This window comes from Rosa rugosa, chromosome 2, assembly GCF_958449725.1.
Source record: "Rosa rugosa chromosome 2, drRosRugo1.1, whole genome shotgun sequence".
NCBI lineage: Eukaryota > Viridiplantae > Streptophyta > Magnoliopsida > Rosales > Rosaceae > Rosa > Rosa rugosa.
Genome location: NC_084821.1, coordinates 21,796,218 through 21,823,335, shown reverse-complemented (window position 1 = coordinate 21,823,335; position 27,118 = coordinate 21,796,218). Strand labels below are relative to the sequence as shown.

General features: G+C 37.3%; 4 protein-coding genes across 5 annotated transcripts; 2 read left to right on the top strand and 2 right to left on the bottom strand.

The window, feature by feature from the left end:
- The first annotated feature begins 9,914 nt into the window (after positions 1 to 9,914).
- LOC133733930 (serine carboxypeptidase-like) lies at positions 9,915 to 13,143 on the top strand. The gene is made up of 9 exons (XM_062161587.1): positions 9,915 to 10,452; positions 10,974 to 11,142; positions 11,252 to 11,371; positions 11,596 to 11,739; positions 11,817 to 11,967; positions 12,046 to 12,134; positions 12,239 to 12,497; positions 12,609 to 12,742; positions 12,888 to 13,143. Exons 1-9 carry the CDS (start codon positions 10,112 to 10,114, stop codon positions 13,008 to 13,010), a joined length of 1,530 nt encoding a protein of 509 aa, XP_062017571.1. The 5' UTR covers positions 9,915 to 10,111; the 3' UTR covers positions 13,011 to 13,143.
- Positions 13,144 to 13,400: 257 nt separating this feature from the next.
- On the bottom strand, positions 13,401 to 14,493 carry LOC133733931 (uncharacterized). Its single transcript, XM_062161589.1, has 3 exons — positions 14,258 to 14,493; positions 14,056 to 14,176; positions 13,401 to 13,710 (listed from the first exon to the last, which is right to left on the bottom strand). Exons 1-3 carry the CDS (start codon positions 14,444 to 14,446, stop codon positions 13,541 to 13,543), a joined length of 480 nt encoding a protein of 159 aa, XP_062017573.1. The 5' UTR covers positions 14,447 to 14,493; the 3' UTR covers positions 13,401 to 13,540.
- Positions 14,494 to 15,427: 934 nt separating this feature from the next.
- LOC133731791 (uncharacterized) lies at positions 15,428 to 21,481 on the top strand. Of its 2 annotated transcripts, XM_062159199.1 has the most exons (10): positions 15,428 to 15,587; positions 15,819 to 15,910; positions 16,135 to 16,201; positions 16,574 to 16,639; positions 17,318 to 17,411; positions 17,548 to 17,664; positions 18,895 to 18,995; positions 20,277 to 20,351; positions 20,446 to 20,538; positions 20,836 to 21,481. In XM_062159199.1, exons 2-10 carry the CDS (start codon positions 15,897 to 15,899, stop codon positions 21,196 to 21,198), a joined length of 990 nt encoding a protein of 329 aa, XP_062015183.1. In that variant the 5' UTR covers positions 15,428 to 15,587; positions 15,819 to 15,896; the 3' UTR covers positions 21,199 to 21,481. The 2 variants fall into 2 exon arrangements, with proteins under 2 accessions (XP_062015183.1, XP_062015182.1); XM_062159198.1 differs by lacking the exons at positions 15,428 to 15,587; positions 15,819 to 15,910 and having other exon boundaries at positions 15,990 to 16,201.
- A 1,979-nt stretch (positions 21,482 to 23,460) lies between these two features.
- Positions 23,461 to 26,897, bottom strand: LOC133733848 (alpha-L-fucosidase 1). Its single transcript, XM_062161492.1, has 3 exons — positions 26,190 to 26,897; positions 24,675 to 24,911; positions 23,461 to 24,395 (listed from the first exon to the last, which is right to left on the bottom strand). The coding sequence occupies exons 1-3, from the start codon at positions 26,765 to 26,767 to the stop codon at positions 23,630 to 23,632; spliced, it is 1,581 nt and encodes a 526-aa protein (XP_062017476.1). The 5' UTR covers positions 26,768 to 26,897; the 3' UTR covers positions 23,461 to 23,629.
- Between the last annotated feature and the right edge of the window lie 221 nt (positions 26,898 to 27,118).

Sequence of the window (27,118 nt, the reverse complement as noted above, 5' to 3'; positions counted from 1 at the left end):
TCCAAACGGCAATATATAATTTGAGAAAACATTTGAAATAACTAATATTGTTGGAAAAAAATTATTAAACTATAGCTATATTTCAGTTTCTTAGTTATTTTAACTTAAAATATAGCTTACGTTGTTGAAGATACTCAAAAGATGTTCTATACTAAAAGTTAAATTAATAACGTTGGAATCGTCGACAAAAATTAGAGATTTACTTTTCTTTAACCTTGGGGTAATTGTATTGTTGCATATAATGTATATAAACTTTTCTTTATCCTATATATATAATAAATCTTTTACTCTTAATGGTGATTAGGCTTTTATTTAATATATATCACTAGCAGAACCGAAACCTCTCGTAGTAAACTAATAATGAAACAAAACTAGCTAAACCTATATTGAGGAAGACCCAAAATGTCACTATTACAATATGACAAAATAAAAGGAGAAGGTACATCCCACCAAACCAATTGAGTTAATGACATACTGTGATTAGCTAATGCATCTGCAACTTTATTCCCTTCAAGAAAAATATGAGAATATCGAAAGGTCATATTTGAGATGTAACTTAAACAATTAAGCCAACGAACATGAAGTTGCTAAGGTATAAGCAAAGGATAACGTGGGTAATCTAGCATAAGTGACGAGCCAACCTGCTCTAACTAAATGTACTACCAATCACGAACCTAAGTAAGTTTAATAGCTGTTATAACTGTCAAAACCTCCACCGCTATAAAACTAAAAATGTCAATGTTGGAAGAAAAAGCACCAAGAACATGACCTTTAAAGTCACGGAAAACCGCACCAAACCCTCCGCATGATTCCAAGCACCATCCGATTTAATCTTCACCCACCCAATGATCGGAGGATGCCAAAACAGCCATCTCAAACTTTTCCTCTCCCTCTATCTTTGTTTTTTTTTTTTTTTAAGAGAAACGTAAACAATTGTTTCTACTTCCTAGTTTCTACAATGCTCTCATTCTCTTCCCCTCAAACAAAACCTTCACTTCTCCTTGTTTCTGAGTGAGAATTCTGAGACTAAGTATGAAGCAAGATATAGAGAGAGATGTGACACAACATGTATAGTGGTTCACCTTGCCCAAGAGGTAAGGCTGCGTCCACTTGGAGATTTTACTAAGAGGGAGGCCAAGTAGCCTTTGTAGTGATACAAGTGTGGGGATCATGGATCCCATCCTTTCTAAGAAGGGGAGGACTCCCTTTTATAGCTAAAAGAGGTCTCATTCTGTTTTAAATTTCCAATGTGGGACACAATACACATATTTGCTTCTCTTGAAGCCTTTTGGAGAGCATGGGAAGGTGGTCTCCCGACGAGATATCGACCGACCTCCACCATGGCGAGGTAGCCATCTACGAGGTCGTTGCTTGTGCTTGGCGGTATGTAATATAGGCAGTATGTACACTCCCTCTAAATCTCTACCCATCTTCTCACTCATTCTCTCACTCTCTTCTCCCACCACTAAAACCCACCAAAAACCAGACCCATCTTCATCCCCAATGCCTAACAATCCAAACCATCGATGCTACACAGCCCTTTGACTGCTAGTCCCAACTCAAAACCCATTACCGAAAATCCAATGCTGATATCAAAATTGGCATCATTGGCTTCGGCAACTAGGGCCAGTTCTTGGCCAGGTCCTTTGTCCAACAAGGTCACACTGTCCTCGTTAAAACCCATAACCGAAAATCCAACGGTCTCAAAATTGGCATCATTGGCTTCGGCAACTACAGCCGGTTCTTGGCCAGATCCTTTATCATACTTATAAGTAATATAGAGAAGTGTATATACACTTTTCACTATCCTATTTTCACACACACACACACACAAGCCTCATACCCGTGCAATCCATGTGTTATTGTTGAAGAGAAAAATAATGTGGGAGTTTCAGTGTCACTCACTTTTTTCAATTATTCTTATTTATGTATTTTTTTATTTTTTTATTATTATGAAGAGGATTATAGGCAATCCCATCCATAATTTGGTGAAGCTTTTGGCTTGGCTTTATAGTATTATATGTAAATAGACACACACATACACTTTTCTCTATCCTATTTTTACACCTTTATATATGAGTGTGGAGATATATATATATATATATATATATATATATATATATATATATATATATATATATTATAATGTATAAAAATATATCTATACTATCATTAAGAGAAGCGAGTTTGTCAATGTAATATTTAGACATGTGCCACCTTTTTACTTCCAGGATGAGTTTTTCTCAAACCCTAGGAGAGTTTTTCTCTCAACCCTAGTTTGTCTACGACCTCCTTGCCTCCCTCAACACTTGCTTCGTCCCCTTCTCTTCTCGTCTACTTTCTCATTGACTATGGCCTCCATTGATGCAATAATAGCGCGCTTTGCAGCCTCGCTTGCTCTTGCTGAAGGAGGTCGTGCCCCAGATCTGGGGAAGATCGGTGGAGGTCCTGTACGCAAGTCCACCGTGACCGCGACAAAGGGTAGCGCTCTGCCCTTATTCCATCAATTCGACAGACGATCAGATGGATCAATTTTCTTTCACCGGGATCAAGCGAGCGTTGATCGCTGTTTGGGCAGGGTTGTCAGCTCAAGGGATCTGATATGGCTCTGGGATCCGGGTCCTAGATGGTGGCTTCGCTGTTTCCTTGCAGCTCTGTCATTGATGGTGATGGTAGTGGTGTGGGGCTGTGCACACGTGAGGCTGACGACGGAGGATATGCTGTGTGTCGTGATGGGGTTTGGTGGTCGGCTAGAGTGGTGGTTGACCACGGCGCCGTTCAGTGCGGCTAAGTCGGAGATGCAGACGCGGTCAGTGCTGATGGCCGCGTGGAGATGGCGTGATTGGATGCCAAACAGAAGTTGGGTGTCCAGATCAAATCTAGCAAAGGCTTTGGGTTGCTGTTGGGATCAGATCAGAATCCATTCACTGGGCTTAACCACTCTAGGGGGTGGATTTGGGACCCAAGAGATGCGATGATGTTGTTCAATTCTCCTGTTTTCTTTTCGCTGGGGATGCTGGTTTTACTTTCCGGTAGACTGTTCGTTTCTATATTCTATAAAGAGTCTGAGTACATTCACGCTGTGAGTACCACAATTGTGTGCCTTGGCGAGCAGTGTGTTTTAGGCTGGGACGAGTCTAGATTTGATTGGTTGACCGATTTCTTGCATGCTCAGATTGCAGATTCTGATGGTTTGATCTACAAATCTCAACGTCGTGACAATAGTTATATTGTTGGTAATTATCTTGAGGAGGCTGAGGATTTACCTTTAGTTTCAGCTAGGTTTCCTATAAGTGTTTCAGAGCAATGTTCTATTGTACATGGACAAGTTATTGGTGTAGTACACCTTCTAATTTGTTCTACTTTAGCTCTAGGGTTAAGTCTTTCTTGGCCTTTGTATGCTCCCCATTGGGATGCCCTCATGAGCGATTTCTATTGCTAGTTCAATGAATTTCCTTTCCTAAAAAAAAAAGTCAATGTAATATTTAGACAATTTTTGTTTGAAATTTTATTTTCATCAATTGTATAGACATATATGTAATTTCCTCCCCTCACTTTTCATTATGAATATCAGAACATTAACTAAAAGTCTACGCTGCTGCATTCATGTATCCAATTTTGTTATATCATTGGATTAAGGAAAAAATATCGTTTTAGTCACTCAACTTTCGCTTGATTGACACTTTGGTCACTCATGTTTATAAAATCTCACTTTAGTCACCCAACTTTAACTCCGACTATCACTTTAGTCCGCCAGTGAATTTTTTCGATAAAAAAAGTCACATGACACGGCATGTTAGGTTTTTTAAGGGTTATTTTCGTCCTATAATTTCAGAAAATTTCAACCTATATTCAAACCAAAGGTCTCACATCTCTTCAACATCTTAAAATAACCCTTGAAAAATGGCATAAGAGGCGTCATGTGACTTTTTTTATTGGAAAAATTCACCGGTGGACTAAAGTGATAGTCGGAGTTAAATTTGAGTGACTAAAGTGAGATTTTATAAATATGAGTGACCAAAGTGTCAATCAAGAGAAAGTTGAGTGACTAAAACTATATTTTTTCCTTGGATTAATAAATCATAAACTCAGATGAGACATGAAAAAGCCTCCACAAATTACCTCTTCGATCTGGTTTTTTTGGTCCAAATGTTTTAATAGTAAATTTCTTGCTTGAGCGTCTACGATCTTGAGATGACGTAGGCCGCATGTTACGATTCATTATACCATATGATTAGATAGCTAAAAACACGAGGTACGAAAATAAGATAAATTTTAACAATGTCCCTAACAAGCATCGTTATGGGCTTCTATTGTCAATAAGAGGCCTCCTATGATTTTGGGTGATTATATAGTCCCTGATGTGATGTGTTCCCATTATAAATTAATGAGATTGAAGGTGCATCTTTACTCAAAATAGGCAATTGCAAAACATACTCGCACTCCTTGTAGAGTTGTACGTAGGAGCATTTTGTGTTACGTTTATAATGTTGATTTCTATGTTGATCTTCTTTAGTTTATTTTATTTTCTCTTTATTTATTTACTTTTCTGTTTATTAAGTTATTGCGGAGCAAATATACAAAAGAAGATAATATTGAGGAAAGATGCGCAAATAAAGAAAAATTTAGACTCTAGACTTGAAAATGAGACCTTGATGGATTGAGAAGCCCAATCCATGGAGAAATAGTAGCAAAAAAAGGACAAAATACTCCAGAAAATATTGATGATGACATGGCGCAATCCTAGGGCTGGGCACGAGCCGGGTTCAACAAGAATTTTGCTGAGCATGGGACCGGCACCTTTTTTACGGTTCCGGCCTAAAACCCGTTTTGCACTCAACAAGGACCGGCCCGTTTCATTTCCGGCCGGGCTTTCTAGTTTACCTGCCTAGACAGCCTTATTAAAAAAATAAAAATAAATGAGATCGACATCAACTGGATTTTGATCGAGATTATCCAAATCAGTACCCAATGATTCTGATCTGTTTAGAAGTAGAAGCCAACACAGGTACTTGGATTTGGATTTGTGTACAGAAGAGTAGGCGGTAGTTATCGCAACCGGTTGTACTGTTGTCGGCGTCTCGGCGATTCTGCGAAGGAGGTAGATCGTTCGGCGTCTCAGTTCAGGACTTTAGGTCGTTCGGTGTTTTTACTTTGAGAAAGAAGAAGACTCGAAGAGGGAGAAAGAAAGGAGGAGAGGGAAGAGATCTGATCGTGATGATTGAAGGAGGAGAGGCGGCTAGGCTAGGCTAATCTTGATTAGTCTGATAACTAAAGTCTGAAAGAGGAGAGGCGGATGAAGTCTGATCGTGAAGAGTGAAGACATTAGTCAATTAGGTTTGGGCTTTTGGACTTTGGAGCTGAAGATTCAATGAGATCCTACCTATGATAAGGATTTTGTGCCTTATCTTATAACAAATAATATAGGGACACCTGTCTCTTTCTATCTAAAAAGGGCCTGACGGGCTTTTTCAACTCTGAAAGTCAAGGCCAGGCTCGAACCGTTTTGTTTATAAAAAAAATTGGGCCCAGCCAATACAGGTCGGACTTTGACAGACAAGTCTTAAATGCCCAGCCCTACGCAATCCAATTGGGTAAGTGATGTGTAGAAATCCTAATTCAATCAAATAATTAAGAAGTTGGCTTTCTCTACACCTCAAATAATTTAAGACCAAAAAAGAATGAAAGAGGACTCAATTAAGAGCACTATAAAAAGGCTGGTAAAGTTAACGAGAAAACTCTTATTCGCGAGAATCAAGCCAGATACCCGAGAATAGGAGCAAATCAGAGCCGTTGTCGACTAGTCGAAACTTGCAGCTTGACTAGTCGATTCCGACATCTTCCCAATTTAGAGTTTGTTCTTCTGTTTCTTTCTCTTATGACTTTCTTTATGCTTTCATTCAAGACTATGTGCAACTAATTTCTTAGTTGTTAGAGGTTGTTGAAGCCCTAATCATGATTATATGCTATGTTATGACATCTAATTAGCTTTTGTTCATTTAACGGATGAGAACCTAAACTCTATTTTTACATTGATGAGTTCTTTGCATGTCTTCTTTGGTGGCCAATTTAGAATGCATGTCTAGGATTCTATTGCTATGAATATTTATTGCATGTTCCTTTTAAGAAGGTTCCGTTGAGAGTTCTAAAGTAGTAAATTGTCTAAAGTGATTAGATTCCTATATTAATTGAGACGCGTCGTACTCATAATGTCTTGTAGTACATCCATGTTAGATGAGTTTTGGGTGGAGGATACTCCTGATATTATTCAGGATGTCTTAATAGAGGATGGTTGTTCTTTATCCCGCGGTTTAGGCTCTATGTCCCCCTCGTTGTACTATCCTATGATAAATAATGAGAGTATAGGGAGGAGTACCACCGTTCCAACCTAACGGGATTCTTCCCGCATTCAAAAAAAAAAAAAAAAAATTATTTGTGTTAAATCTAGAGTTGCGTCAATCTAGGTTGCAATTTAGAAAGGTTAGGTGTATAGCGTCTCTCACATAGCATAAAAGTAAGGAAAAACAATAGGTTAATTCGCGTTGAGTTAACTTCAGCACCTTCATCCATAAATAAGACTAGGTTAAACATAGCTATGCATACTTGATTGATTGGTGGTGAATACATTCCCTGACTTCTATTTCTCTATTGATTCTCCCTTAAGCTATTTGATTATTTGTTTTCATAACATCAGATCAACTCTTTTAAATCGGAAAGTTTAGCAATTAGTTCCACAAGTCCTCTGCGGGAGACCCTTATTCCTTATCTACAATTGACATTCTTAAATCGAAAGTAGGAAGATTATTGGCATAGATATATCTGATCAACGCCCACCGGGAGATATTCTCCACTGCATTGCACTGTAATAGGACATTTGTATGTCATTCAGTCCAGTCACTGTTTTCCTGTATAACTCCATGCAAACCATACAAACAGTAACACAACTATGAATTATGGCAAAAGTTTAACTTAGTGTTTTAGCCACAGCAATTATTAATTAATGAAGTAAACAAAACCATAAACATAATAGTAAAAGATTGGATCCCCGAAACTTGTGTTACGTCGACGGGAAGAGTCGTGTTCATGATAGAAAGAGATGAAGAAAAATAAGTAGAAGAATGGAGAATCCCCGATACTCGCAACTCAAAGACCCATCCTTAAACCTCAAACAGAATAGCTCAAAGATCTCTCTAATTCAATGTCATGCCTATAGAATGTCCTATTTTCTTGTTCAAAAAAAAAAAAAATAACCATTGAGGCTTATGAATAAAGAAAGCCAAGTCTCAAATGGAAGCCTAAATCAACACTATCTCCCGAAAATCAATTTTTATAAATGTAAAAATAAAAAAATAGAAAAGTTAAGACAAGCAAAAAGGGACTGAACTGTTGTTAGATGACTTGTGCAAATGTCCTAGATATAAGATAGTAGTTCTTCTAATGTAATTTCTTTCTCTTGCTTGGTCCTTTTTTATCCCCTGTATCCAAAAAAAAGTAAAAGAAAAAGAACGGGACTACACCACTCGAACAATAATTTAAAAAACAGCTTGAATGGATGGGGATCTACCCTTGGCAGGAATTGTTTGTGTGGCAAGCAGAAAGTAACAAAATCAGCACTATCTAAAAATTAACTAAATCAAGTGGTCTCCCGAAAATCAATTTTTATAAGTAAAAGAAAAAAAAATAGAGAAATTAAGACGAGCAGAAAGGGACTGAACTCTTATTGGATGACTTGTCCTAGATATAGGATAGTAGTTCCTAAAATGTAACGTCTTTATGTTGTTGAGCTTTTTTTAATCCCTATGTATTTAAAAAAAGAAAAAAAAAAAGAAAAAGAAAGGGACCGCACCACTCGAACAATAATTAAAACACCGGTTGAATGGAATTTCGTTGGTTGGGAATATCAGAATTGTCTTAAGTTTCTTCCTCAACCTTTTGATCTAGATGGTGTTTGTTGCTAGTTGCTTTGCGGCGGTGTGGCAGCTATTCCGCCGATGGTTGTTGGTACCGATGTGGCTGCCCTTGTGTTTGAGCTTCTGTTTGTTTATGTTTGTTTGGGCTTTTGGGCCTATGTTGATGTTGTTGGGTCTATGTTTTTTTTGATATTTTCTCTTTAATAAAAGTTCTTGTTTGACAAAAAAAGATCAACTGCCAATGTGAAATTCTCTGCTTCAAGTATTTTTCCAACAAGATCACATTCATGAAGAAGATGTTGTACAAGAGGACCATTTTTGCTAGCTTTCCAAACATGATACGATTATGTTAGATGTCATGATGCAAAAAATTGTTATATGGGCACTTGGAGCACTCAAAATGAAAGTGAAGAATAAGACCTCTTTTATCAGCTCCTTATTTTTCAAAGTAAATAAATTCAGTACCTACTTCAAAAACAAGTCTAAAACTCTTTGTATTGCTGCAAGACGAATCAAATCCTTCTCAGCAGCTTAGTCAAACTATACCACTACCATCACAGGGTTGACATTGCTGGAAAAGTGGAAAGTGACCTCAATAATCAAAGATCACCATGTGCTTCATGCATCAAGCTAAAGTCCTTGTTTAATTTAAAACTGATGGTGGGTGATCCAATCTGCCTTTATTTCCTCGCTTCTAAGCACACCCAATTCGATCACTAAGGAAGATGAGAGGAAGATGGTTCTGTCTTTTAAGTCACTCCTACTCTTGCAAATCTCAATGTTTTCAAAGCTTTTGAACAACTATTTGAGAATTTCCTCATCTTCATTAACATCACAAATCTTGCGTTTCTCTGAAGGCAAAGATATGTCTTGCACGCAAGTATTCCCAACTTGTTTTGGCCTATTAATTCTAACTATTGATGTTTCTATAATGTATTAGAGGACAATGATCCCATCAAAACTAATCCCTCGAATCATGATGAGTGCTATTCAAACACACTCATCAAGCACCTAATTTCCACTATTTGTGAGGAAGGTGCTAACTTAATGTTGTATAATGTATGAGAGGGCAATAATACTAAGGGAAAATTCCTCAACCTAACAAATCCCTTATTCCTTAAATTGAGGGCCAATGTTATTCACTCTTGAAAACCTCATGCACTCTACTGAGAAAGTGCCAATGATTTTTATCATTATGCTTGTTACTTGCATAGAATACAAAGTATTACAATTCTCGTGAACCATACCTTGAGTAGATTATGTATCTCAAATGGTATTGAAGGAGGAAATTGTGTAAGGCGGACTACTAGATTGGTTGGTTTAACAAATAAGAATGCGCTAAATAAGTGAGCGAATAAAATGTAAACCTCAAATATCCCTCATTTTGCACATGCAAGACCAGAATATCCTTAATTTTTTTTAGCGATTTCTAATTCGTAGGTCGGGCAAGCCTATTGCTCAGCTCCATGTGTGACCCCTTTAGACATTCTCTTGAAGAAGAGTGAGGAAGTGATGCTCTGTCTAAAATGCTAACATCACCTTATCATTTTATTCCAACCTTATAATCAATAAATATTTGATAAAGGGTCTCTAGAATTATTGTCGACTCTGTCTTTGAAAGAGATTGAATTATTTTATGCATACAATAATGTATGTGGGATGTGATGAAATTACATCAGAAAAGGAAAGAAGAAGGACGAAAGAAAGAAACAGAAAAGACTAGGCAAATGCTCTTAATAGTATGGACTAGGTAAGATCCAAAATCTTGCAGGCAAAGGAATTAAGGTGGTTGGGTGTGATTGCTAAACTCCATGATATACAAGAACAAAAATATAAAAGTAAATTGGAGCATAATGTGGTCTCATTACCCACGATAGAATGATAGATTGTTCAAAACTCAACTGCCTTGTCGCCCTTTTCGTTTTCCTTTTGTTTTCTTTTCTGTTCTTAGTAGAAAACAAACTAGAGAGGGGCAAACTTCAACCATGAGACAAAAGAAAACAAATTTCAAAAGCAATAAGAGAAAGACCGTTACAACCCTCTTCCTCTGTCTCACCTCATCTCTCACAGGTTGAACATTTCATACTCCACCATTGTATTATCGGCCAAGAATTGACCTGTGACTTGCATTCACATCACATTCAACACGTATATATATTCCCTCCAAAGCCAGCCTTTTTTCTTCAACAACAAGAACAACAATGGCATCTACTTTTCCTCGCACATTTTTCTCTTTTCTCTTGCTCCTTCTCCTACCGTTCTTCTCTTCCTCCTATGGTATCAATACCAAACCTGACCAGCTTCACTTGTCTTCACCAGCATTCTTCCCGAAACTCCAAGCCGAAAAGCTCATCCGAGACCTCAACTTGTTCCCCAATGATGAGATTAACACCGGCGCCCATTACAACTCTTCATTGGATGCTCCAAAGCTTGTCGAGAAGCGGTTCAAGATGCCTTACCTTGGTGCTGCTTCTGGAGCTACTGTTCAAGAGTTTGGACATCACGCCGGCTATTATCGGCTTCCTCATTCCCACGCTGCAAGGTAATCAAAGCCTTCTTCATCTGTTGGACATTGTATGCATCTGAAAATTTTTTCATTGTTACTGTGCAAAGACACAAGTCATGGCTGTCATGCCCAATTGGTTGTCGTTTACTGCTGGATAAAAGACAATATGAACAGAGCTGATTGCTACATTTCTCATTTAATATCACTTTTGTATGATTGTTACATATACGCGAAATGCTTAGAAGCAATAAATGTAGTTTTGTGGTTTTCTGGTTTCATGGGTCCATATCTGTTGCTTGTATCTTTCTGCCTGTGCCAAATTGTTACATATACGCGAAATGCTTAGAAGCAATAAATGTAGTTTTGTGGTTTTCTGGTTTCATGGGTCCATATCTGTTGCTTGTATCTTTCTGCCTGTGCCAAATTAGTCAATAATTGTCTCAACTTGTCCTCAACCTCAAAGAATCAAATACAAAACAGGACACGGCTACTTCCATACAATCACTGCAACCACTGTTCTAGTTTTTCACATTTTATTCTATTTTTGGTTTCTGCAGGATGTTCTACTTGTTCTTTGAATCAAGGACTAACAAGAATGACCCTGTTGTGATATGGTTGACTGGAGGACCAGGGTGCAGCAGTGAACTGGCTGTGTTTTATGAAAATGGTCCTTTCCAAATTGCAAATAACTTGTCTCTATCTTGGAATGACTATGGCTGGGACAAGGTACTATTATGTTGTCATGGTTTGCAACTCTTTAACAATTTATGCATGCTACTATTTCCTTCTCGTTTTCCCTTCTATAGGGTTTTATGAACAAGTTTTTCTTTGGCAGGCGTCAAACCTTCTCTACGTTGACCAACCTGTTGGAACTGGTTTCAGCTATACTTCAGATAGCCGTGATATTCGTCACAATGAAGAAGGTGTTAGCAACGACTTGTACGATTTCTTGCAGGTCCTAATCATTCCTTTATATGAAATTCACCTTACATAAATGGTTGGCAATCAACCACAGTTGTTACAAACTTACGATTTCCATTGTGTAGCTTATGATTTCCAATGTGAAATGCGAATGCAAGTGGTGAATTGCGAATTTTGAGAAGATTTTCCCATGAATTTGATAGCAGCTTTTACGTTTTTCCTTGGCTTGAATCTTCTGACTTCTGTGCATAATCACAGGGATTTTTTACCCAGCATCCTCAATTTGCTAAGAATGACTTTTACATCACTGGAGAATCATATGCTGGCCACTACATTCCGGCATTTGCTTCTCGAGTTCACAAAGGAAACAAAGACAAGGAAGGGATTCACATAAACTTCAAGGTGTGATGTCTAATACTTACTGTGAGTTGTATAAATTCGTGAAGGAACTAACCAAAATAAATTATATGGTATAACAGGGATTTGCAATAGGTAATGGCCTAACCAATCCAGATTTCCAGTACAAGGCATACCCTGATTATGCAATGCAGATGGGGTTGATTAAGAAACCTGATTATGATAGAATTACCAAGTCGATTCCAGCCTGCGAACAAGCAATCGAGACTTGCGGTATGTCCTCTTCATTTCTTTGGTTTCTCGACCTATTTCTGTACCCATGAACTTTACTAATAAGTGAAACTGTGTCAGGCCCTACTGGTGGACAGCCTTGTATTGATGCATACAATGTTTGTAATGACATATTTTCCAAGATCATGGATATCATTGGTGATAAAAATGTAAGCAAGGGCAAGAATTATTGTTATTTGAAAACAACTTAGTTTTAAAGAAACCAAATGTGAATTCAAGTATGATGAGAGTCTGTTTTCTGTTTGGCATGCAGTATTATGATGTCAGAAAACAATGTGTAGGGGATCTGTGTTATGACTTCTCAAACATGGAGACATTCCTGAACAAGAAACCAGTTAGGGATGCCCTAGGTGTAGGGGACATAGACTTTGTTTCTTGCAGCACTACAGTTTATGAGGCTATGCTGACGGATTGGATGAGAAATCTGGAAGTGGATATTCCTACCCTTCTTGAAGATGGAATTAAGGTGCTAGTGTATGCTGGAGAGTACGATCTTATCTGCAATTGGCTTGGTGAGTCCCTTTTAACCAGCAAAATGCTCATGTTTCTTGTGTCTTCAAGATAATACAGTAGTTTTGCCTACTACCACTTATGATATCTGATATCTCTCTAATTTTTTGCAGGGAACTCAAATTGGGTTCATGCCATGGAATGGTCTGGTCAGAAAGCATTTGGAGAATCATCAAATGTTCCATTCAAGGTTGGTGGTGCAGAAGCAGGACTGCTAAAAAGTCATGGACCCCTCGCTTTCCTCAAGGTCTCTCTCTCTCTCTCTCTCTCTCTCTCTCTCTCTCTCTCTCTCTATATATATATATATATATATATATATATAATATGATTAATATCTGTTCCTCACCTATTCCTCTTATCTTTCTCTAATTACACTGTAACTTTGGCAACAGGTCCATGATGCCGGTCACATGGTTCCAATGGATCAACCAAAAGCCGCCTTACAGATGCTGACAAACTGGATGCAAGGAAATTTCATGATGGCTGAGCAAAGTGAAAGAACTGCTCCCAAGTGATTGTCTGAGATCCTTCTCAGCCTGTCAATACGTGGTTTTCCACAACAACATATATTTTATATACAAACCTTATAAAGTTCCTAGTCTAGATCTGAAGTTTCTTTCAAAGGAGTTCAATATACCATTTTACACATTTTGGTGTTGTTTCTACTCTCTAGCAAGTTCAACTGATCTGAAATTGGCAATACTTTCATGTTCATTTTGAAAATTTGACAATCATCTACTGCATAGAAAGTTCTTCAGCTCTATGAAAAAGTCCAGAACATTTCGGCATTATTGTCAGACAAACAACTAAACTGTTAAAAAACAAGAAAAAACTAGTTTAACTTTCCCGAGTGAATATGCAGGCAAATCAAAATACCATCACAGATATGTGAGCAGTAATGCGTGGCAATAGAAAACAGATTACGTGTATTGAGACCCTCAGTGCAGTTCATATATTTTATATATGTAACTAGTTTTAAGATAACAAACGGAAATAGCATTTGCAAATTTCAAGTCCCTAGCATGCTCTAGATGAACAAGAACAGTCAAGAGCTTCTTACTCCATACAATTCCCTCAAGGTCACAATTGCCGGCTGAAAACCAGTCTTCAATGGTACAACTTGTACTGCTCGCAGATTTTGTGCATTACCATTCTTCGGTTTGGATATTGTCATCTTAAACATCTCTCCCTCCAGAATTCTACTAGCATTAGCAGCTGCATCAAACGCCCCAAAACCCCAAAAACGAGTATAACTAACAGAGCAACCCAACAACTAAAAATCACTAATATGTCATAGCAGTTGAAATGTAAGCAGGTTGCACAGAAGATCCAATTCTGATTCAAAACTAATTTAGCACCAATGATCAATAAGTCAAACTGACAAGCTTTGATTCAGTTCTCTAAAGAGAATAGCACATTGCATTTGATTAGATGAGCATAAGAACTGAAGTGCCAAATGAGAACATTAAGCTACAATTACATTCAATATAATTCACATTTTCCAATGTAAAATGAGTAATGAGGTATCAAAACTTGAGTTGGGTTTTTAAGGGTTCATACCAGCAAAAGGGTGAAATTTCGCAAAGTCGAAAAACTCATCAGCAGAGCAACCAAAGAGGACCTTGGCTACCCTATCAAAGCATATGACAGTGAACACCTTGGTATCCGAAGCAATTGACATCTGCCCAAAAGAACAAACTATCACAAATGTTGGAAAACACAGTGAAGGCAAACAGATAGTGAAGAAATGTAAGAAACTGACAAGAATGCGAAAGAAGCGTTTGGAGCGAGGGAAGCGGGGGTTGAAGGCAGAGGGGTTGCAGTATCTACAGAGGGAAGATGGGTTGTCAGGGAGAGTCCTCTCGCAGAGGGAGCATGCTCTGTAAGAGAAGTCGGTGTGGTCTATTGCCAGAAGTGTGCACATCATTGTTGTGGGTTCTTTGGCTTCCATCACTCACCCTGCTGTGTTGTGTTTGAGACTGAGAGGGACTCAGTTACACAATGTATATATATAGTTTGGGGAAATTTAAAAGAAAAATATAAATTTGAATGAATATTGTAGGTTTTAAGATTTTAATTTTGACACATTATTTCAAAGTTGTTACAGTTTGGTACTCCTGGCCCTTTAATGGTCAATTTAACCATCAATGCTAAGCCACTTTCTTTTGCGTTTGCAATGGTCAATAACATACACAGATTGTTTCACTAACCACATCAACACATGTACAAATTTTATTATTGTCACTCTAGTGAATGATATTTTGGTGTATGAGTTGAATTCTAACGGTGAATACATCGTGGCCTTGTGGGTGTGGTAGTTAGTAGTTTTGTAGTTGTGCTTGAGAATTGGGGTAGATTTTTTGGTACTTGCATGTTCCAATCTTACCGCAGTTGTTCATAGAAGGTCGATGCCTATGGAGAGAGAAGTGAGTTGTGTAAGTTTCTTCTAAATTTGTTAACAGTTTTGGTTTTTCTTTAGATCAAATGAGTTCTTACTCTGCTGAACTAGGTTTTAAGGTTTTGGTCTTCTTATTATGTCATAATTGTCATTGCCATAACTGAACTAGGTTTTAAGGTTTTGGTTTTTTTTATTATGTTATTGCTATAAAGTTATTCTAATGGACTAAATGTCTTATTATCAGTTTGTTTTTATTGTCAATGTGCTAGTAAACAAGTTAAACAACCATTGCAAGTGATCTGATATTCATGGTGTAAGAGGGTAATGTTGTTCTGATATTGGTATAGAACTTTTAGTTGTTGTCACCCAATACCAATAATCCAAGTATTAAAATGACATTATTGTTGTACCTATTCTTCAATATGTCTCTTTATTTTGAGATGAATTTGAGACTTATTCAAAGATATGGGGCATTTTGAAAATTGTTATATATATTCAGAAGGTGCTAAATATAACTCTCTCTCTCTCTCTCTCTCTCTCTCAAGTTCAAGACAAGAAATGTGGAAAAGCCTTTAATGGCCTTCAGCACATAAACCTCTTTAGTTGTGCAGTCACTCCAAGTCTCCAATTATATGTAGAGTTTCGCAGAGAGTGAACACTGCAAACTCTGAAAGGTCCCTCATTTCAGTTTCAGGTAAGCTCCTCCCCTTTCATCTCTTCGACTTCGTTACTGGTTTTCTCTCCCCAATTCTATTTCAGTTAGCTTTGATGCATTTTGGGTTATGAAATACCAAACTAGTTTCAACTTAAAGTCGATCACTTTCAATTTTGTTACATTAAAGTTTCTTGCTTCCTGAGTAAAGCATCGATTCACAGTCATATTACACATGAAGCTCAACCTTTTTCTTTTCTTAATTTTTTGAAGGGTGATAACATTTAGCGGATTCAGTTGAGTTCAGCTCCGGAATTTTCAGTTCTCTTGAGGAAAGTTATAGTAAATCAAATGGAACCCGACAGGTATTATGGGCAATCTCTACTTTATGATATGATTCTGCAAAATGAAGGGTTTATCATAACAAAGAAAAATTGGTTATGCATTTTGAGGAATGAATTACTTGGGAAGGTCTCTTTGATATGATTGCTGTTTTCCCATGTTCCAAATGTATATGTATCGGGACAGCGAAGAGCTTTCCTTTGTATAAAGATTGTTTTATTGAAACTGTTTGTATGTGCTGTTGCAGGTTGAACTCGCCCAGCACATTTACAATGGATTTGGAAGTTTTGGGGCATGAGTTGCAGTTCATTCAGGTTTTGATCATTTGCTTGTTTTTGGGTTATTAGTATTTACGTTTGGAAATATTATAATCAGAAGTGAGGAAGTTAGTGCTAATAAAGTAGATTCTTCTAATATTTGCAAGGCAGAGAGATATGTATGATCCAGTATATGGTGGTGGTAGAGTGGACCTAAAATACTTATTCATTTGATCTGTTTACCAATCTACCTTCTACCTGTTTATCGCATTACCATGGCTAATAATAAACTACAGCATACCTACTAGGCTAAGTAGGCAAATTATATCGGTTGCATGAGTTACCCATTATCAATTTTAGTTTTTCTTTAATCCTAAATATTGTAATAATTTCTTCTCTGACTGTAACGATTCGTACCATCTTCCGCAGGATCCTAATTCAAAGCATCTAGGAACTACAGTTTGGGATGCATCACTGGTATTCGCCAAGTTTCTGGTAATGACTGTAACCCTCTATAGACTCTCGTAAAGTTCCCCTAATTTTAGCTTCCACATGTTGCTAGGCTCTTCTGGTGTATGATTCGTGTAGGTTTAAGGTTTGAGTTGACACTTTATGTGTCCAGTTGAGTGCAATATTTTGATGACTTTGAATGTGATAACTAGAACATAAAAGCTATAAAGTCTTTACAAGTTAGGTCACAAAAGTCTCAGAATTGTTGTTGTTATAAGATAATCTACTATTCTTTCTACAAGGTTGATGTACATAATAACAGACATATAGTAATATAAAACAATGACTAACATATTTTGTAAGTAAATATTTAGCACTATTTTGCTTCCTAGGAATTATTAAGGTTATTCAGTTCACTAGTTTGGGGGCAAAAGGTAACAATCATTACTTCTTTGAAATGGAAGAGGGTTTAATCTCTTCGTCCTCGCAAGTGGGTTGACTGTGCTTCAAAAAGCTTTGATAATTGTTTTCAAGGTGGTGAAAATATTTCATCTGCACTAGGTTTAAATTTTCATGCTGTAGCTTTTAGACTCTCCTTCGGTTTGGATATTGGGTTTGATGTGCTTCCAGTTCATATTATCTGTTCTTAGTTCCCACCCTCCTTTACATTTATTTTAAAATTTCTTCTTTATAAGACTAAATGTGCTATTTTACTTTCTCCAGGAAAAGAATTCCAGAAGGGGAAAGTTCTCCCCGTCAAAACTTAAAGGGAAACGTGTCATTGAACTTGGAGCAGGTTGTGGAGTAGCAGGGTTTGGTGAGTTTTTTTTTTTTTTTTTCCTGTTAAGTTCTTATTGGTGTTAAGCTATCCCTCATACTTTACTACTTTGAAATAGGTCAATTATATGTTGTTTTCTCGGGTATTCTACTCACAGTGTTATCTCATTATTCAGGCATGGCATTACTGGGATGTGATGTGGTTATGACAGATCAAGTTGAGGTTTTGCCATTGCTAATGAGAAATGTTGAACGGAATACTTCAAGGATTACACAGATGAATCCTGGTTCTGGTATGCCTCAAGTCTTTTCAAACAATGTTCAATACCTTCTGCATGTAGTGCTTTCATAAGCTGGCAAACCAATATGTATGGATGTACATATGTTAGTGTGGCTTAGCTTTATTATGACTTGGATGCTGATAGAGGAAGTAGTATACTATTTAGCTGTCTGATAAAGGAAGTTATTTGGGAGCCAAGCAATAATAGCATCTTAGATTTGCAGTAGTAGTACTACTTGTATCTAATATGAAAATGAGATTCTTTGAATGAGATTTCAAAGAATCAAAGTACCAGCATGATCTTAATCAATAGGAAAAATGGATTCCAGATGGAAAAGAGGTTGAACTGGATTGATTTTGTTCTTAGTTACAGAGATACTGGCTGTCAGATCTAGGGGCCTGGGGTGGATGGAGATGGGACTGAACGGACGCAAGATGCATTGCCAACTATTATCTTCACCTCCGTATTTGTTTGTTTTTGAAAATAGAGTATACCTGGTGTTTGTGCTTGTGTGCATGTGCGCACGTATGGTATTTTTGTGTTTGTCTGTGTACGTGAATGCTACAATCTTCATTTCCATGTTATAACTGGTGTGCGGCTTTCTGCTTCACCTCCATGTTTGTTCACTTTTCAAAATAGAGTATAACTTCTGTATGTGTGAGTCTGTGTCTGTGGTTTTTGTGTGTTTGTCTCTGCCCGTGAAAGCTATGATCTTCACATCCATGTTATAACTGTTGTATGTGTACACCTCCATGTTTGTTCACTTTTGAAAATACAGTATAAAGGGTGTGTGTGAACAATTTTATCTTCACTTCCATATTATAACTGATGTGTCTGCATGTGTACTTGGCCTCCATGTCTGTTTGTTTATGAAAATTGAGTATAAATGTGCGCTGTGTGTGGGTCAGGGTTAGACTGCATAGGTGTGTGCATATTCATAGGTTAAGATTGAGTAAGATGTGAATAAGAAGACTAACAATAAAAATGAGACAAGCAGTGTCAGGCCACTTTGCATGCTACTTTGTGTGTGTATGTGTGTGGTGATGTTCAAAAGAGGAAGTCTTAAAATTTTGCAAACTTTGCATCAACTTTATAAATTTATGAAACTCAACTTAACAAGAAAACATTATTATGACCAAACCAAACAGTCATTTTTATTCAATTTGTCAGTTTAATCGAATCTTTATTTGTAGTTTTATTTGTTTGTTTGCTCATAACACATGAAAGTTATGTTCTTTGTAGAGTCATTTGGTTCGGTCCAGGTAGCAGAGTTAAATTGGGGAAATGAGGATCATATAAGAGCCGTTGATCCACCATTTGACTACATCATTGGCACTGATGTTGTAAGTTAAATATCTTCAACTTAATTTTAAAAATTAAGTAGTTTCTGGATCTATGTTGACAATTATACCACTACTCTTGTGAAGTTTTTTTTTTTTTCCTCTTCCAATTTCAATGTTCTTTTACCTGCATTCTGCTTGTGAGTTGTGACTATAACATAAAGTGCTTGCGATTCTCATTTCAGAATTAAATGAGGTCCTTTTTGGTGTTCGCTCTAAAGAGCGTTGATCTTTGGTTTCACACAGATAAATAAGTGATGTTATCTAAATTGATGCTTCAATATTGAGCTATAATTGACCATATCATGACATTCTTGTATGGCCTTTCTGAATTGTGATCACATCTAGATTCAGAATAAGCTTTCAGGTGTTGCAAGATTCCTGCATGTCAGTGGTTCCACTTTTAGCAAGTGACGATATAGAAAGTTTTGAGATCTTGATTTGGTTTAACAGTTTTGCCGTCAAGCCATTACTGTGGGTAATGAATATTTGGAAAACAACATAAAGAACAGTACAGATTGAATACTTAAAATTTTTGCAATATTGATCTTGGCTTTGCTTTAATAAATCTATCAACTGGTAGGAAACAAACAAACAATAAACAATTTATAAAATTGGAGACTTCAAAATTTTGTTATCGATCTTCATTGAATAATATATATGTTCATTGGTAAAAAATTAAAGAAAAAAAAGGATTGGTGAGCACTACTATAAAATAAAAAAGCGGCTGATTTTGTAATATGTGACATCATACATTTTTTTTCATCCAACCTTTGATTGGATTCTTATGAATTATGTCTGGGTAAGGTTGAAACTCTCTGGACGTATAAAAAGATATTAAATAGGATCTGTTAATTGATTTACTACAGTTTAAACCATGTCATTCTCACCAAAATGAAAAGCTGAATCTTTTTTCTTTCATAGTTTTCAAGTATGTTGGAAGCAGAGCACCACGCTTATGTATTCAGGTCAAACTTCTATGTTTTGAGTTCAAATAAGTCTTCTTTTGAAAATGTGATTTAAAATGTGAAACACACTCTGATACTGCTTCTCGTATCCAATTGATGTGCGTGCTTTTTTTACTGTTCAATGAAGGCTTCTTTCCTGCTATCTATAGATCCTTTTGGGTAGTTACTCTATTTATAGTGAATATTAATTTGGTCTCAATCTCAGATACAGTTCCTTTAAGTGCACGTGTATGATGTTATAATCTTTTTAACAGTACAGTTAGTAACTTAGTTTGTGTTCAGCTGAGCTGATCCATTTAACTTCCTTCGATTGAAGGTTTACAAAGAAGATCTCTTGGAGCCACTGTTGCAGACAATATTTGCATTGTCAGGGCCTAAAACTGCAATTTTGGTATGCATCGCTTCACAGGTTCTTTATTTAATATTTTTATGATTTTTTTTTTCTCAAAAGTTATTGATACATGGCTGGTTTCAATTTTTGGAAGCTGGGCTATGAGATTCGTTCTACAAGTGTCCATGAGCAAATGGTTGAAATGTGGAAAAGACACTTCGAGGTGAAACTTGTTCCAAATTCTAAGGTACAGTTTAGTTTTTCAGATGCAATGCATTAAATCCATACAGTATTCATATTTTCTGCATGTGGTTTGCAAGTGAAATTCCAGGTACCTATAACATGCAGTCGATATAATAAGAATAGATATGGACTGTTGATTGCCTATTAAGTCTAGGGATTAAATGGCTGATGTTTCAAGGGGTTAACTATTGCAGGATCATGCATCATTGATGATGCACCATGTACCAAATTGATGATTTTCTAGCTTACTGTGTGTTTAGTTTTACTCAAGTCAACATTTTCCTTTTCCTGACTACTGCAGATGGATAGTACCTACCAACACCCAAGTATTCAACTTTTCATTATGAGATCAAAGCCGCCATCAGGGTATGCAGAAAAAACTGTTGAGCGGATAGATCAAGAAGTTGATGAAGTGGAGACAGCAGACAATAAAGCCAAGGTAATTGATGAGAAAGTTGATGGAAATCCAGTTAAGGTGATTTATCAAAATGCTGTCCAAGTGGGAAGCAGTAAAGAAAAAGGAGAAAATAGCTCTCTTTTAGGAAGTGTTGAAGAAGATTGTGAGCCAGTTACAATACCTCAGAATGGTAAACTTACTGATTGGGAAGCTAGAAGATATGGCTCGATGGCTGCACGTCTTCTGCACGATGTCAAAATCACATAATTCCTTAGTTTTTCTCTCTGTGATTTAATTAATTTCCACTGTCATGTTGCTTACTTGCTTACCTGGCTGGGTCTGAAATGCTTATCTAGTTTTTACTTTAATGATCAGTGTGTTAATTAGTTGGGATACAGTGGCAGCGTTTTCAGCTTTGTAATAGATATTGGTGGAAGAATGGTTCCACATGCCTATAAAAGTAAAAGAGCATCTTACAAGTATTTGAAGTTTTGAACGATAAACTCTATTTTAAAAGAAAGAAAGGAAGGAAAATTCTTTCCATTCGTCATAGCGACTAGAATTTAACCATCTTGCTATATATTGGGATCTTTCTTCATCTTTTTTTATTTATTTTATTTTTATTCAATTCAATTTTGTAAGTCAGCAAGCAGTACCAAACGGTATACTCCTATGGGGTCGACAGAAAGAACCGCTCCTTGCTCTATAGTTGAGGTTTGTTATTGCTAATGACAAATGTTGAACGCAATACGTCAACAACCACACTGATGAGTTCTGCTTCTGGTATGCTTCGAGTCTCTTAAGCAAAACTTCAATACTGCATGTATGGCTTCAATATGCTAAATGGCCAACCCATATGTGTAGGTGTACATATATCTTTGCTTGACTATAACTAGGATGCTGAACTAGTGATGATTTTAATTATGAGTACATTATTAAGCTGTTTAGAGCTTTTTGGTTCTACGCCTGAAAATTAAGGGATATCACTTGTTCGTTCAACGAGATTACAATGGAACCAACCACTTGAATCACCTTTGATCAAGAAGAAAAGATAACAGATTGAAGATTGGTTGGGCTGGATTGGTCTTACTTTTAGTTACCGATCGAATATTGCATCTCAGAACTCGGGGCAGGGGTGAGATGAGATTGGACTTTAGAATTCTAGTTGCATTGCTAATGCTATAATCTTTACCTCCATTGGCCTGTGTGCTATAACTGGTGTGCGTGTGCGACACACGCTCCTATATGTGCTTCACCTCCCTCCATGTTCGTTTGCTTTTGAAAATAGAGTTACAAATGTATGTTGGTGTGTGTCAAGGTTGGACTGCATAGGTTAGTACTTATTTATAGGTTAAGGTTGAGCAAGTGAAGAACTCCATAACCATAATATGCTAAATTATGCAATGTAGTTACTTTGGCCGTCTCTCTGATATGATTGCTTTTTTTCATGTTCATCTTTGTTGAAAATTTCGTCGTTAAAAATTTAAAATACTCTCAGAAAAATAATTAAATTGGGGCATATGCCTATACGGATGAATACCTTTTTTTCTCATATATCATATGTACTCTTTCTCCAAAAATTCCGATTGGCTGCCGACTGTTATGAGTTTATCTTGTGGATATTGGGAGGGGGAGGCTGTCACATATTTATTTTTTTGGCGAATAAAGAAAACAAAAAAACCTAAAGAAAGAAACCCATGACACAAGCTCTCATGGGGGGAGCTGAAACGGCATCAGACATCAAGATGTGAAGGAGGGTTGGAGGTGGATTCTGAATCCAATTCAGACGCTGTCACATAATTTTGGTAGGGTGCTTTGGATGAGAACCTCCCCAAAAACTTTGATCTTAAGACTGCAAAATATATGGACATTAGCCAGTTCTTTAGTTTAGTGACGAATTGTTTAACAAACGGTGTTACTAATGAAAAATTGATCCCCCAATTAGCTTGAATTTTATTTTAATTTATTTTTCTTTTGAGGGGAGAGGAAGATATGTTCATGTGATCGAAAAATCATACACGACCGTATCAGGTCAAGCTTGAGGGATTCGAAGATCCCTCATATTACATCTCGATGCTCAATTATTCAAAATGACTAGTTCAAAAAGAAAATGCAAAACTAAAAGCCAAATGCAGGAAAGAAAAAAACCCCCTATCCCACTTCTACACAACCCTAGAACAAAGCCACTGTCCTAACAAGCATCCACGCCTAAGACCCTTATGGTGTACATCTATGCTTCCAATACAGTGAAAGACTTCAAACTAAAGCAAAATAAATAAATAAAAAATTGGCGCAAGCTGTTATACCTAGGGTGAATGGCAGCATTGTAACAAATAAAAAACAGCAGGCAAAACAGTAATTTTCATAACCAGCTCGGCTCGAGCCAACACTATTACTAAACCGATGAACAGTGGTGATCTGTCTTAATATATAGTATGATTTTGCACACTATCTAAATTTTCTGTACTGTAAATTAAAAGGATTGAATCCCATAGGCTACATTATCAACTCGGGTCTCGGGATGCATAATTTCACAATCTTGTAAATGTTGAGTAAACTATTTCTTCAAATATTCACAAGAGCAGTATTTCGGTATTTCCACACTGGAATCTACATTCAGTAAAAAATAAGATCGCGAGAAAACAATGAAAATGATTAATGGCAGTACCTTTATATGCAATTGAATGTAGCCTGTAACCTACAAAACAGCAATTTGAGAATGGTTGAATTCAATATGGTGAATTATTTGACTGCTATTGATGCCTGTCTGTGTGGTTGTGTGAGATATGTTGCTTAAAATGGAAAATGGATCCATATATATACCCAGATAGGATATCAGTGGGTCTGCCCGGGACTTGTCAATAACAAACCTCAAGTTTCGAGACTTAACTGTTTGAAATTGCAAAAGCCTCCGATATCCCACAGTGGTTCCATTAGTTACTTTATTCCACTTGCCACCTGCATTCAAGATCTCAAGATGGAACTCAATAACCCGCTGTCCCATGTGAATTGGCTCTTCAACTTGAAGAATGTTGAATGATACTAGTTCTTGAAGATCGAAGTATAAAACCCAATTAGACTGATTCTCATCAGGTGCCCAATAGGAATGAAAACCTTCTTCCACGACATTATAGGCATTGAACCAAGAATTATTGGTGCTTCCTCGTGTACTGCTCGCACGAATAATGGCATCCATAGCTAGATTCTGTGAGAATATAGATCTTCGGAGCTCACTGAATTCTTTAAGCACTTGAATGTCTTCTGCTGATATGAGACCAGAAGAGTTTGGGGGTACATTTAGTAACAAGAGACAGTTCCTACCAACTGATTTGTAGTATAGTTCAAGCAGAGTCCTTGCAGATTTTGGAACTTCTGATGAATGCCAAAACCAACCAGGACGAATTGAGACGTCACACTCAGCTGGTACCCAATCATGACCAAGTGGGTCACCTCCTCTTGAATATCTGGTAGATATGCAGATCATATTAGTTCATAGCTTTCTTTAACACTTGGAAGGAAAATATATTGCATAGGAATAAGTCTATGCTTATAGATTCCTTCATGTCCTCCTGGTTTTTGGCTAGTGCACGTCAGTGACTCATTTACACTCTTTAAGCATATAGGATGCCAATGAGATAAATGTATGTGTACAAGGAGATAAATGTATGTGTACAAACAGTATGGAGACATATAAGTGCTTCAGAAAACAGGAAAGCTAATGGAAGTTTGAAAAGCAAACTCACTCGAAATCAGTGTCACCAATCTTGGCAGAACTCCTATTGAAAAGAGACCAACAAGTAGACCCAGCAACACCAGCTTCGTCGCCAACCCACCTGGTGTCGGGACCAGCATCAGAGAAAATGACAGCGCCTGGCTGGTGTTGATGAATCAGACTGAACCAAGAATCAAAGAAATATTCCATATCCTTCTCCCCTTCCCCTTTTGCACCATCCAACCATACTTCCTTGATATCTCCATACCTGGTCCAATTAAAAAATAAAAAATAAAAAATTCAACTACTTTGTATATCTCTCCATGAAATTCATCGAAATTAAAGCAAAAAGTCATATCAAATCTCTAGAATGCAGAAATAGCCATATTGAAAGAAAAAAACTGTAAAATTAATTGATACAAAAGTAACACCAACTTCTCTTCAATAATGTGAGAAATGAACTCGATTCAAGAGAGCAGATAAGTGATATAGTTACACAGAACATGGAATTCTAAAGCCCATTTAATGGAATACCAAGGTGCAATAACTAAATTAAGCAGAACACACTTTGACATCCAAAAGATTTTTCTCAAGAAGAAAGACGCTAAACAGATATCAAGTGGCATTATAAGGACCTATAAGTTGCTTATAGTAAAATAGACTCAACCACCAAAAGAACTAAACTGGAGAGACTTCAATACCGATAGCAGAAAATACTCACCGATTAAAGGTTAATCAGAACTCGAGAAAACTAATTAGGATCAGAGAAGCGATCAATAAAACCAAACAAAATCCACACACACATACACAGCAAAAGAAGGAAGAAGAAAAAATACAGCAAACCAAACCAATTGAAATTTTGGTTAGGAACTTATGACTAAACTAGAAATCATGAAAACTTATGTAGAATGCTCCTTTAATGTTAGTGAAATGAGTCTGTATAGAAGCAGTACCCCCTGAACAGCAGGAAATGTGTAAATCTGGTTTGCTTCGAGCTGATTGGTGGTCCAAAGCAAAATTTAAAACTTGACATTCATTTCAAACCAAAATTAAAAAGAAAGATTCAAAAAGTCCTCCCTCCTCAGTCTCTATGATGGTCCAAAACAATATGTATTACTTGCTCTCATATGGCAGGATACCTGATGAGATCACAACGTACATATTCGTATACAATCAGTGACCACCAAGTTGAACCAAGACACACAAATATCAAAACCTCAGTGTACAACTAGTAGAATCATAACAATAACATGTAGTCAAATCCAAGACAGCACATAGAATAATGAAATAGCGGCCATACAGAACATGAAATCCTAACACCATTTGAATCCCATAGCATCGATTTTCAAGAAACAAGAATGCCAAGTACAATTCGGAATCCACATTATAAGAAAGTGCTACAACTCTCTTGTAAGTAAAATCTAGTCAACTCAACCAACTGAACTAGAATGCTAACAATTCAAAGTACCCAATGCAGATCTTATTCTCCAAAATAAGACCATCACATTTAAACACATGAAAGCTACAAAATTGAACCAAAGATTACCTTGTGAGGAGCTCTGTCATTTGGGCCATATAGAATTGATTATACTCCAAAGTCTTCCCATAACACGGCTCGTGCCGATCCCAAGGCGAAAGGTAAAGCCCCAGTCCAATACCGGCGTCCCTAGCAGCCTCAGCGAGCTCACCCACCACGTCACCACCGCCGCTCCTCCAGGGGCTGGAGCTGACCGAGTAGTTGGTGTACTCGGTGGGCCACAAGCAGAAGCCATCGTGGTGTTTGGCGGTGAGGATCACGCGCGAAAAGCCAGAGTCTTTGGCGACTTTGACCCACTGGGTGGCGTTGAGGTTTTTGGGGTTGAAGATGGAGGGGTCAGCGTGGCCGGTGCCCCATTCGGAGTTGGTGAAGGTGTTGGGTCCGAAGTGGAGGAACATGGCCATGTGGCCGAGTTGCCATTGGAGCTGGGGAGCTGAGGGGAGGGGTAGAATTGGAAGAGGGGGTGGCTTTTTGAGCAATGAGGATGAAGAAGAAGAAGAAGAAGAGAGTGAGAGTAAAAGTGAGAGGAGGAGTAAAAGGTGGAATCTTGAAATGGAAATGGGGATTGGGGTGTGGGTGTTGTTCATGATGTGGGTGGAGAAGTGGAGTGGTGGAGGTGCAGAGCTTTTTGCTTCTCTGCGTTTTTGACTGTTGGGTACATTGACTCCTAAGCAAAGCAAAGGAAAGGAGGGGGTTCAGATGTTCACATCGTTCTTGGACCCAAGCAAATGGAGTGACGTCGTTTCGGTAGGGCTGTAAATCAGCAATTCAGCTACATAGTTCAGATCAATCAGCTTTCTTTTTAATGTATTATAAAAGTAAGGATGTCAAAGAATGATCAATAGAGGACGTCCTTACTTTAAGAATTTGAGAATTTTACCAATTTATACTAGTATATGACATAATTCAATAATTTCAACGGTTGATCCTTTAAATTC